Source organism: Ictalurus furcatus, chromosome 3 (genome assembly GCF_023375685.1).
Source record: "Ictalurus furcatus strain D&B chromosome 3, Billie_1.0, whole genome shotgun sequence".
In the NCBI taxonomy this organism is placed as follows: Eukaryota; Metazoa; Chordata; class Actinopteri; order Siluriformes; family Ictaluridae; genus Ictalurus; species Ictalurus furcatus.
Genome location: NC_071257.1, coordinates 18,036,864 through 18,049,315, shown reverse-complemented (window position 1 = coordinate 18,049,315; position 12,452 = coordinate 18,036,864). Strand labels below are relative to the sequence as shown.

General features: G+C 38.5%; 1 protein-coding gene across 1 annotated transcript in view; it reads right to left on the bottom strand.

The window, feature by feature from the left end:
- LOC128605063 (uncharacterized) overlaps window positions 1-8,170 on the bottom strand; it is a 41,813-nt gene extending 33,643 nt beyond the window's left edge. Inside the window, exons 1-2 of the mRNA XM_053620174.1 lie at window positions 8,098-8,170; window positions 7,466-7,521 (exon numbers count right to left, since the gene is read on the bottom strand). Coding sequence (XP_053476149.1) covers window positions 7,466-7,521; window positions 8,098-8,170 — 129 coding nt within the window. The remainder of the gene's footprint in view (window positions 1-7,465; window positions 7,522-8,097) is intronic.
- Window positions 8,171-12,452: the final 4,282 nt, after the last annotated feature.

The following is a 12,452-nucleotide window of genomic DNA, read 5'->3' as shown; positions in this document are numbered from 1 at the left end:
AGGGTGTATAATCCTACAGAGATTTATGTACCACATCTGATGTTCAACAGATTTTAATTACTATATGATTAATGTAGTCTGAAATATAGTTAGAGTTTGGGTGTAACACCAGTATCATTTATGTAAGAGACACATTCCTTTGTTTTTAAAAAGGCACCAAGGTTTATTTTGTATAATTGTAATATTGTATAATGTTTTTGCAACATGATCTAACTGATTGGGTTTGTGCAAAATGGAGAACAGTTCAAATATGAACTTCTTATATGAACACTCTAATCATTTTAACAGGAATCAATGTGTTTTATGCCTAACACATCAAAAATGACCAAATGCCTACTGTATATGTTTATGAGCGAACATGTTTATGATTCTACTGATTATGATTACATAATCAGCACTCATGATGTTTATCATTCTAGGGATCAGTGAACAAATATTTGGCTTTGCAGAGGTTTCTCTCAGAAAATATCAAATATAGCTTTTCCTTTAGGTATTTCCAAGTATTGAATGCTATAAGTCACAAACAAAATATATTAATCAACAACAGACAAATTATTTGATTATTAGAGACTGAGATTGCTATTCACATACTGTGACAACTAATCGATGGTCTATTTTTCAAATCTAAGCCATACACATTCATTAATCCCATCTTGAGACTCTAATTGTAATCATTAAATCACTGAAGTTCCAATTACTTAGCAACAACTAAAACTTTTAAGCATACCGCATACGTAGGTGAGAGAGAGCTTTTTTAGGCTGTATTCTTACAGTCTTTTAGTTTAGAACAATATCATTTCATTCTCCTTTGCTTTTACATAGCCAGAGTCCCAGCTTATTTTCCTGACTGCATCCAGACACACTGTCTGACTTGAATATTTTGCCCCAGGGACAAGAAGCGCACGCTTAAAATGATTTCTTTTACTACCAACCATGGCTACTGTCTGTCTCCCCGACCCCCCCACCACCCCCACCACCCCCACCCCGTTGCATGGTTGTCCTTACACTCATTTCTCTAGGGATGCAGAGTGTATTATGGATTTCAATGACCCAGCTGATTGAATTGTCTCGTAGTTCTAGTAAACAATTCAAATGTGTACAAGTTACCGTTTTGATGTGTTGCTAGGTTTGAAGGACAAAGGATGCAATTTGTGATGCAATTCCTCCTGTTTCTCAGACACTCTATCCAAACAGCTAATGACATTCTTCTTTAATCCGGTCTGTTTTTGCCCTCCACCTGTCAGTCTGCTGTTTCTGCTGATCCTCTATTCAGTTTTGACAAAGACCCTGTCTGACTAATGATATGCTTTAAAGCTTATCTGAGATGTTTGTGCTCCAAGTCCTGTTGTTTCCAATAGGTGGTGGCAAGGAGATTCCTGAACACTCTCACTCGCTCATTCACTTTCAGTAACCGTTTTATCCTGGTAAGTGTCTTGAGCCCTTCCAGAGAATACAGTCCATGAGGTGGGAATACAGTACACCTTGGATGGATGCCAGTCCATCACAGGGCACCATGCACACCATGGGAGGTGTGAGGAAACCAATGCAGACATGGGGAGAACATGCACAGAAACTCCACACAGTCACCCGAATCCCCAAACAAAATCCAAATAAGTCCAGTTTTTAGCAAAGCCAAACTGACATAATTATTTCCAACACTGTGAATGTGTTGATCAGAGTATAGAAATAAGGCTTTGCTTGTGAGTGTGCAAGCCCTGGTTTTATACAGGTAAGTGGAATGTTCTTTTTTTTAATGATATAAAAAACGCTAGCCATAATCCCCTTATCCTGCAATGTAAACAATATTTTTTTTTGTTGAGTTTTTGTAGAGCTGACTAGAACTATGCCTCTGACTATGCCTCTTTCTGGGTCTACCCTAAAACAGTATGTGGCAGCATTGTCTATGCACAGGAGACAGATTGACGGTTTATCTCTGGGAGAGCATAAACTAGTCAAAACTTGTTTTAAGAGATGCAGAACATACTCAACCTTCACAGAAAAAAAAGGGATTAAACAGTGAGATCTTGATTTGGTGCTAGACAGTTTGTGTAACTTGCCATATGAACCACATGAGAATGCAAAGTGGCTTTGGCTTAACATAGCTTTTTTTTTTTTTTTTTTTTTTACCATAGAGTAGTTTAAGCATGCCAATCTGTTGCTGAACCCAAAATTCCTTCCAAAGATATTGCTGCACCAATATATCTATGCTCTTTGCAGATGAGGATGTGTTAAGGCCAGCCCTATGTCCAGTGAGGTCTCTCAAGCGCTACTGGGAGTGGCTGTCAAATGGCTTAAAAGTCTTGTTAGTACTGTTAGCCCACTGGGTAAGGGAAGTGATTGGCAAGCATACTTGAACACATGTGAAGAGGGGTGTTCTTCCATTAAATGCCATTCAGTGTGTACTATGGCTACCTCTTGAGCAGCACTAAGAGCACTGTCACTTGCAGACATTTGTGAAGGAGCAGCATGGAATACAAGATTTATCTTCACCAGATTTGGCTTAATCTCAACTCATCGGCTCTGTGGTGAGTTTGAGTGATCCTCATTCTCAACAGAATACAGTATTAAGAGCAATTCTTATCTTTGGGTAATTTTCACCCTCAGTTGAGTGATTCTTATCCTCAGCATTGAACAGTATCAGCACATTAAGTGATTCTCATACGAAATATGAAGCAGTATTTACATTTAAAGTGATTTTCAGTCTCTATAAAGTATGGTATCTGCACTACTTATGAGTGCTGTCTGTTACTGTCTAGTGATGTGCACCATCAAAAATGAAATGAAAGGAAGTAGAACAGAGGGTTATGTACTGTTTGTAACCTTGCTTCTATGACTGAGTGGAGGACCTCCAGGTTACATGGGTCATTCAGGTTGACAAGAATGGCCAGAGGATGAGTGTGATGTAGCAGGGATCTTTTATAGGCTACCCATGTGTGGACACAGTCATGAGATGATGACATTGCTATCAACATCTAAAGGCCAGTTCTTTGAGAGCAATAATTGATATAGCTTGTATAAAACGTGCTTCAAAACACAATCGAAGGAAGCCATCAAAATCAAGCTGAAACAACGATCTCAACAGAGCAACGGATTGAAAAATCCCTTGTTATCCACTTATAATACCATAACATCTGCACAACTCCCTGTTCTACATTTATTCACACTTCCAGACAACAATGACCTTAATGAGTTTTGTTACATTATGCATGCTAATTATGTGCACAAATTTAACCCCTTAAATTTCCATCGTATTATTCAATAATTCATCATGAAGCATATTACTGAGTAACTACTATGAGTTATTTAGAAACTACAGTCAAACTAATTGGAATGCTATGTACTTATGAGGGTGAGGTATCCCAGAATTTCTCACAACTCAGCTAAACTGATTAAGCTGAACTCAGATCAGTGGTACAAGGTCTTCCTGATAATAATGCAAGTCTAGTTATCTTACACATCATTTCGTTCATAGTTCTTCTTATGAAGAACATTAATGGCTGTCATTACTCTGATCCTGCTAATTCATACAGTGATGTGAATCAAAAAAGCGATGACTGGAAGCCATTCATTTTCATTGAGAGCTGGAGATTTCCGGCGACAGTAGGTGTAGTGACATGAAGAGGGTGTGATGACAAAGCTGAACTAAGTTTCGCTTCATGCAAATGACAAGTAAAGCAATCTGGCAAGTACTTAGGGTCAGTGGTACCATGCATTGCATAATAATCTACACACAGTTTACACAGAATTTATTCAGAATGGTGAAAAAAAAAAATAATAAAAACAACAAATCTAGTCAGTGGCAGTGCTGCAGGTGGAAATGCATTGCTGATGAGAGATGACAGACTTGTTTGAGCTGACATAGTAACTCAAATAATCATTCTTTACAACTGTGGTGAGCAGAAATGTATCTCCAAGAGCTCAACACCTCAAACCTTGAGGAGGATGGGCTACAAGAGCAGCAACCAAGTCTCCCTAACACTATGCTATTTTAATAAGATCAATATATAATTATTTTAACTCTTTTTGTAAACATATTGAAACCTTCATTCATAAAGTTTGTGGTAGGGTAATGCAAGTGGTTTCAAAACACAGAAAGTCTCTGTATCTAAAAAGATGTAAAATAATTTATTTTATATCGATCTTATTCAAATAACATAGTGGGGGCTTGGATAAAATATGTTGGTGCAGAAAGCATTCAAGTGAAAGTATTATGTTTTGCTATGCAATGTATCGTTTTGACAGCGCACTGATATTCAATGCATAATAGGTGCTGCAAATAAGTTACAAAAGTTTTTCTGAGATTGGTTTGACAGCAGAAGACCACATCAGGTTCCACTGCCTCCGAATCTGAGGCTATAGTGGGTACACGCCCACCAAAACTAGATAGTTGAAGATTGGGAAAACATTACCTGGTCTTTTTCCAAACTTCAACTGTCCAGTTTTTGCAAAAATAAATAAATAAATAAATCTGTAGCCTCACATGATTTTGTAGGTCAGTTGTATTTAGGTAATATTATAATAACATAGCCAATATTTTAATGAAGAAGGGTGACATAAATAAAATCAACTTATAATAAATGAGGCAGGCTTCAAATGAAGTCAGGTAAAATTCTTTTTGATCTTTCAGTCTGTGCTAAGAGCAGAGTCTTGGGAGGAGGAAAATGTGCATTTTTGTATTTAAATAGATTTGAATCCCACAACACACCAGCATTAACTAACAAAGAGCCAGCATTAAAGAGCCCTTTATGTCTAAGCCTGTCAGGTTAGCACCGATAACAGTGCGGGACTACAGCATGTATCAGCCACTCACGAGTCACATGATCACAAGCACCTGCACTACGTTTGTGCACAATCAGTACCAGTATATAAGGCTGTGTTTACGGCATGTCGGAATTACCATACTTAGGCCTACTAGATGACAACCCGGACATTCTACTCAGAGCTGTTCACCTCTGCACTTGCATCTGCCTCCAATCAGTCCTTGACAGAGTGACAGACCCAATCATGGATGCAGCAGAGTTTATCCAAATCATGTCTGACCAGGCCAAGCAGAACTTTTTTTATGTGTACAGGTGCTTCTAATACACTGTTCCTAAAAAAGTGTATGCTGAGTATATGTGTGTGCGTATATATACATATTTATATATATACACAGTATCTCACAAAAGTGAGTACACCCCTCACATTTTTGTAAATATTTGATTATATCTTTTCACAACACTGAAGAAATGACACTTTGCTACCATGTAAAGTACTGAGTGTACAGCTTGTGTAACAGTGTAAATTTGCTGTCCTCTCAAAATAACTCAACACACAGCCATTATTGTCTAAACCGCTGACAACAAAAGTGAGTATACCCCTAAGTGAAAATGTCCAAATTGGGCCCAATTAACCATTTTCCCTCCCTGGTGTCATGTGACAGTGTTACACGGTCTCAGGTGTGAATGGGGAGCAGGTGTGTTAAATTTGGTGTCATCGCTCTCACACTCCCTCATACTGGTCACTGGAAGTTCAACATGGCACCTCATGGCAAAGAACTCTCTGAGGATCTGAAAAAAAGAATTGTTGCTCTACATAAAGATGGCCTAGGCTATAAGAAGATTGCCAAGACCCTGACACTGAACTGCAGCCAAGACCATACAGCAGTTTAACAGGACAGGTTCCACTCAGAACAGGCCTCACCATGGTCGACCAAAGAAATTGACTGCACATGCTCAGCGTCATATCCAGAGGTTGTCTTTGGGAAATATACGTATGAGTGATGCCATCATTGCTGCAGAGGTTGAAGGGGTGGGGGGTCAGCCTGTCAGTGCTCAGACGATATGCCGCACACTGCATCAAATTGGTCTGCATGGCTGTCGTCCCAGAAGGAAGCCTCTTCTAAAGATGATGCACAAGAAAGACCGCAAACAGTTTGCTGAAGACAAGCAGACTAAGGACATGGATTACTGGAACCAAGATAAACTTATTTGGTTCAGATGGTGTCAAGCGTGTGTGGCGGCAACCAGGTGAGGAGTACAAAGACAAGTGTGTCTTGCCTACAGTCAAACATGGTGGTGGGAGTGTCGTGGTCTGGGGCTGCATGAGTGCTGCCGGCACTGGGGAGCTACAGATCATTGAGGGAACCATGAATGCCAACATGTACTGTGACATACTGAAGCAGAGCATGATCCCAGCATGTATTCCAGCATGATAACGACCCCAAACACACCTCCAAGACAACCACTGCCTTGCTAAAGAAGCTGAGGGTGAAGGTGATGGACTAAACCCTATTGAGCATCTGTGGGGCATCCTCAAACGGAAGATGGAGGAGCACAAGGTCTCTAACATCCACCAGCTCTGTGATGTCGTCATGGAGGAGTGGAAGAGGACTCCAATGACAACCTGTGAAGCTCTGGTGAACTCCATGCCCAAGAGGGTTAAGGCAGTGCTGGAAAATAATGGTGGCCACACAAAATATTGACACTTTGGGCCCAATTTGGACATTTTCGCTTAGGGGTGTACTCACTTTTGTTGTCAGCGGTTTAGACATTAATGGATGTGTGTTGAGTTATTTTGAGGGGACAGCAAATTTACACTGTTATACAAGCTGTACACTCACTACTTTACATTGTAGCAAAGTGTCATTTCTTCAGTGTTGTCACATGAAAAGATGTAATCAAATATTTACAAATATTAAACATTAAATAATACCTGAAAATAATTCCAAAATAAATCCAAAAAGGAATCCAGTGACTACAGGTGATTTGGAGGGCCTGCTGTAACCTTGTTGATGTACTCTTAGATTTACAGTTACAGCATTTGGCAGACACCCTTATCCAGAGTGTCTTACATGTATCTCATTTATACAATTGAGCAGTTTAGGGTTAAGGGCCTGGCTGTGATATGAAGCACTTCTACCACTTCTCTTCTATAGACTTATGTGGATAGGTTAGGGTCTTGGTGTTATGACACCCTCTATTTAGCTCTATGTCATTAGTGGTGATGTAGAAGAAATGCAGTGACCCTCTTCTTATTAAAGACTACCAAACAAAACAAGTCCTGATATTGGGCTGGGATTCCTACCTGGACCTGGTCAATCTTTCTAATGAAGTAGATGAAAGTAAAAACTGTCTTTTCATGATGCATTGTTCAAATCAGGAGTCACACGACCAAGACACCAAATTCAGACATTCCAGCAGACTTGAGGGGTGTCTGGAAGATAACTCCTGATGTCTGAGACTATGAAACAAAGGTCACAAACTGACCTTTGTGAAAGTGAAACTAAAAGTCACAGGATCTGCACTCACGAGAATGATCTTAAATAGTACTAAAAAAAAGGCAAATTTTCTTGCCACTTCACTTCTTATTTTCCAGATGGTGTTAGCATGCTCAAGCATCCTCTCTGAATAAAAACAAATTAAGAATTCTATACAGGAAGAATTTGAACTTGGAGGTTATCTGGAAAAATATGGGGAATACTAACCCTAGTCACAGCAGCTCCTCTACAGTGGCACTGAGGGTGAAGAACTGTTGCTGTCCCTGTAGTACAGTGGTCCCTCAAGGTTGTTTAAAAAAATAATAATAATTTCATGTTTTTCTTCTGTAAGGAATCTGAATAACATAGTTATTACACAAGCTTAAGTGATCCAACTACACATATATATACAAAAATACTAAAAATGGAATGAACCACAGATATATATGACAGTCTATTTTTGTATGTTCTCCAAAGAATTCGGTGAATTAAGCATTTTTCAGCATCCAACAAAGAACTGAATCACCTCAAATCAATGACTTACCATAGTTAAAACAAGGAATTGCCAAAGAGATGTTGACTAATGATGCAGCACTGTTATTTTTACAACCAAGCTGCTAAGAGCAACAAACTCTAATGCTTGCACAGGCTCTGAGGCTGAGCACTTCATCAGAGACAGCAGTGAAAACTGAGCCCATGATTTACTCTTGGTCCCTCTGCTCCTTCACAAGGTGTAGTAAATATTTAGCAGGCTGACCTCAAGTTCTTAGCAAGTATCAAGCTCTGCCATGAGCAGTGTGTTCTCAGCCAAACTGCAGTTTGGAACAAATAGATTTTCTGCCTGAACCAATACGCCAGACCCCAGAGACTCTTCTGTCTCACACTGCCTCTCCACACACTTACCTGCTGTTCCTTGTCTACACACTCTCCCATCTGGAACCACAGCTGGAAAAGACACTCCTTTAACAAAATCAGAAATATAGAATATATATAGACTTCAGTTCAACTTTATAATGTGTCAAATTCTGATACAGAGTCTCTGTGAAAAAATTGGTACAGGCATTTGAATACTGTACAGATCACACAGCTATGTGTGAGGCATGCACATTCACTATACACTGTGTAAACACTGTATCAGGATTCCCCTTGTTTATTAGACGATCTTAGTGAGGTCATGCAGATATCACACCAATGTCTGGGGCAATATATCCCTACACAGTGTTTACTGGATTTTTTTAACCTAGAAGGGTGTTGTTCAAATTGCTCCTGGAAATGCATCATAAACCTCTTGAACACCAAGGAAGGAATATGTGCATGAGGCATTGGCTTTAGGGTATATTCATCCTTCCACTTCCCCGGCCATTTGTGGAGAAAAAAGATGAGGCTTAAACCCTGCATTTATTACATGGGTCTTAATGCTATCACAGAAAAAGAGGATGATAAATAAAATCAATTAAATTACTAAATCTGGCCAGTACAAATATCTAGTCATGTCATCGAGACTGATTAATGACCCTTTGTAAAATGTATTTTTTTTTTCAGAATGATTACACCTCTTTTTGACTGTGTACATTGGACATTATTTTTTCACTCTCAATTGAAGAACATGTCAAACATGCATGTCTGGTGCAGGCCAAGTCACCTTTTTAGAATATATCCTTGTTGCACAAAGGATGAAGGAGAAAAAGGTTGAAGAAGTGACTTCATAGATAACCCATAGTTTCAAAGAGAAAGTGAGATTCATAGGCTTTGCAAAGTACTATCAGAGATTCATTAGAGGTTTCAACACCTTGGTCTCTCCCGACACTTCACCACTTAACGGCTTAAAGAAGAACACCCAGACTCATCCACTCACAGGCCCAGGTATAGGCCCTGTTGGAGCGGTGATTTGGCTTCTGGAGTCATAATCCAAGACTTGTACAGTCTTGTTGTATACAATAATTAATGTAACATATTGCCAGTTTCCTGCAGAATGTAACTGTATCAATGAATATATATATATATATATATATATATATATATATATATATATATATATATATATATATATATATATTACAGTGCCAGCCACTAATATTGACACCCTCTGTAAATATGAGCAAAAAGGTTGTGAAAAATTTTCTTTATTTTTATTTATTTTATTATATACCTTTTGATCTTTAAAAAAAAAAATCACAAAAATACTCTGCTCTCATGGATATCAAACAACTGCAAACAAAACACAGATTTATAAAATATATATATTTGTTAAATATAGGTCTGCAAAAATTATCCACATCCTTTTAGTCAATACTTTGTGCCAAGATAACAGCTCTGAGTCTTCTCCTATAATTCCTGATGAGGTTGGAGAATACATAGCAAGGGATCTGAGACCATTCCTCCATACAGAATCTCTCCAGATCCTTCAAATTTCGAGGTCCACACCGCTGGACTCTCCTCTTCAGTTCACCCCACACGTTTTCTATGGGTTTCAAGTCAGGGGACTGGGATGGCCATGGCAGGACATTAATTTTGTGGTCAGTAAACCATTTTTGTGTTGATTTTCATGTAGGTTTTAGATCATTTTCCTGCTGAAAGATCCAACCACGGCCCATTTTAAGCTTTCTGGAGAGGCAGTCGGGTTTTCATTTAATATCTGTTGATATTTGATAGAGTCCATGATGTCATGTATCCTAAGAAAATGTCCAGGTCCTCTGGCAGAAAAACAGCCCTAAAACATTAAACAGCCACCACCATATTTAACCGTGGGCATGAGGTACTGTTCCATATGACTACCTCTCTGTGTGCACCAAAACCACCTCTGGTGTTTATTGACAAAAAGCTCTATTTTGGTTTCATCTGACCATAGAACCCAATCCCATTAGAAGTTCCAGTGGTGTCTGGCAAACTGAAGAGGCTTGAGTTTGTTTTTGGATGAGAGTAGAAGCTTTTTTCTTGAAACCCTTCCAAACAACCTGTGGTGATGTAGGTGACTTTGGATTGTAGTTTTGGAGACTTTCTGACCCCAAGACACAACTAACTTCTGCAATTCTCCAGCTGTGATCCTTGGAGATTTTTTGGCCACTCTAACCCTCCTCTTCATAGTGCGTTGAGACAATATAGACACATGTCCAATTCCAGGTTGATACATAACATTTCCAGTTGACTGGAACTTCTTAATTATTGCCCTGATGATGGAAATGGGCATTTTCAGTACTTGTGCTGTTGTCTTATAGCCACTTCCCAATTTTTGAACAACATTTTGCAACACATCACAGCTATATTCCTTCATCTTACTCATTGTTATGAATGGAAATATACTTCAGATATATTTTTCTCAAATTAATTCATAGCGGTACAATAATTGTTGCACACCTATTTTTAACAAAAAAAAAACAACAAAAAAAAAACAATTTTATAAATATGTGTTGTGTTTGCAATTATTTGATATCCATGGGAGTATTTTTGTGAATTTTCTGAACAATAGATCCAAAGACAAATTTTCACAGCCTTCTTATATTTTCTTATACATTCAGCCTGCTCATATTTACCATGGGTGCCAATATTAGTGGAGGGAACTGTATATATCCATCCATCCATCCATCTTCTATACCGCTTATCCTTCTTCAGGGTCACAGGGAAACCTGGAGCCTATCCCAAGGAGCATCGGGCACAAGGTGGGGTACACCCTGGACAGGGTGCCAATCCATCGCAGGGCACACTCACATACACATTCACACACCCATTCATACACTACGGACACCTTGGACATGCCAAACAGCCTACCATGCATGTATTTGGACTGGGGGAGGAAACCGGAGTACCCGGAAGAAACCCCCACAGCACGGGGAAACATGCAAACTCCACACACACAGGGCGACGGCAAGAATCAAACCTGACCCTGGAGGTGTGAGGCGAACACGCTAACCACTAAGCCACCGTGCACCCCACTGTATATATAAATTATAATAAGCAAACCAATAATGGCATATATTATATGATACTGCATTGTAGCACAGTAGAGTTAATACATCTGTCTAAATGTTGTCGCTTCTATCATTCCCATAAGAATTAATGCAATGTACCATAATGTTGTGAACCCAAACAGCAGCTCTCTTGCAGCACTAACGCAATGTTAGTTGAGCCTATTAATTAACTTGCAATATAACCATATGAAAAATAACAATGGGGGAAATTTTCTGTATTTGCTTGTAATGTATTTTGTCTTATTTCCCACCAAAACCCAAATGTGTACAATCAAGCATATTTATTAAATACAGAACACAATGGTCCACTGTCACTAACATTATATTTGCAGAGAAAGTATGTCTTGAACTTGATCAGTCAGTGAAAAAGAACCATAACATAATGCCATTCAAATGTATTTGAATACACTCTGCAGTTTTAGAAGAAGAAGAAGAAGAAAAAAAAAAGATTCTGTGGTTCTTTGAATAGGTAAGGGTTCATAGCTTCTTACAATGGTGCTACATGAAATACTTTCAACACTGAAACTTTAGATTTAACTTTCTTTTAATGACAATGTATTAACATTTCTTGATTACCTTCAAGCAAATGGCTCATTAAAAAAATAAAATAAACTTGTTTGTGACTGTTTAAGTGAAAACATACTAAATCTAATTGGAAAAGGTCTGAACCTAGATCATTATAATTAGACACAACATACATTTGTCTTCTAATTGATACTAGCTCTATATATGAGGTTAATAGACTTAATTATGTTATCCTGCCTTTAATAAACCACTAATTGAGTCCCATTAAGACCGAGAACATTCCAGTTAATACGCTTTTAAATACAATGATTCAGCTATTTAAAAGAAAACTTGATTAATATTTTTCTTTATTTAATTACCAGTCTGAATCTTCTGTCTTTTGTATGAATGCAATAAAACATAATAATCTACAGGTGTAGGAAAAAAATTAAAATGGCTTTAATTGGCAGTAACATGACAGATGAGTATTATGGACTCAGATCAGCATGGTCAAATTGTTTGCTATAAAAAGACACAAGTTAGTGCTGGAATTTCCCCGCAGACAGTACCAAGTATAATTATTAAAATTGACCCAGATCAGTTAGCATGTCTGACAGGACAGTTCAGGGTACCAAAAAGCTAGTGGCACGGTTAAGCAATGAAAGTGGGTCACTCACTGGAGCAGCAAGCAATGCAACATCCCCTGCATGCTAAACACATATGTTTTTCCGGAATGAATAAAACTA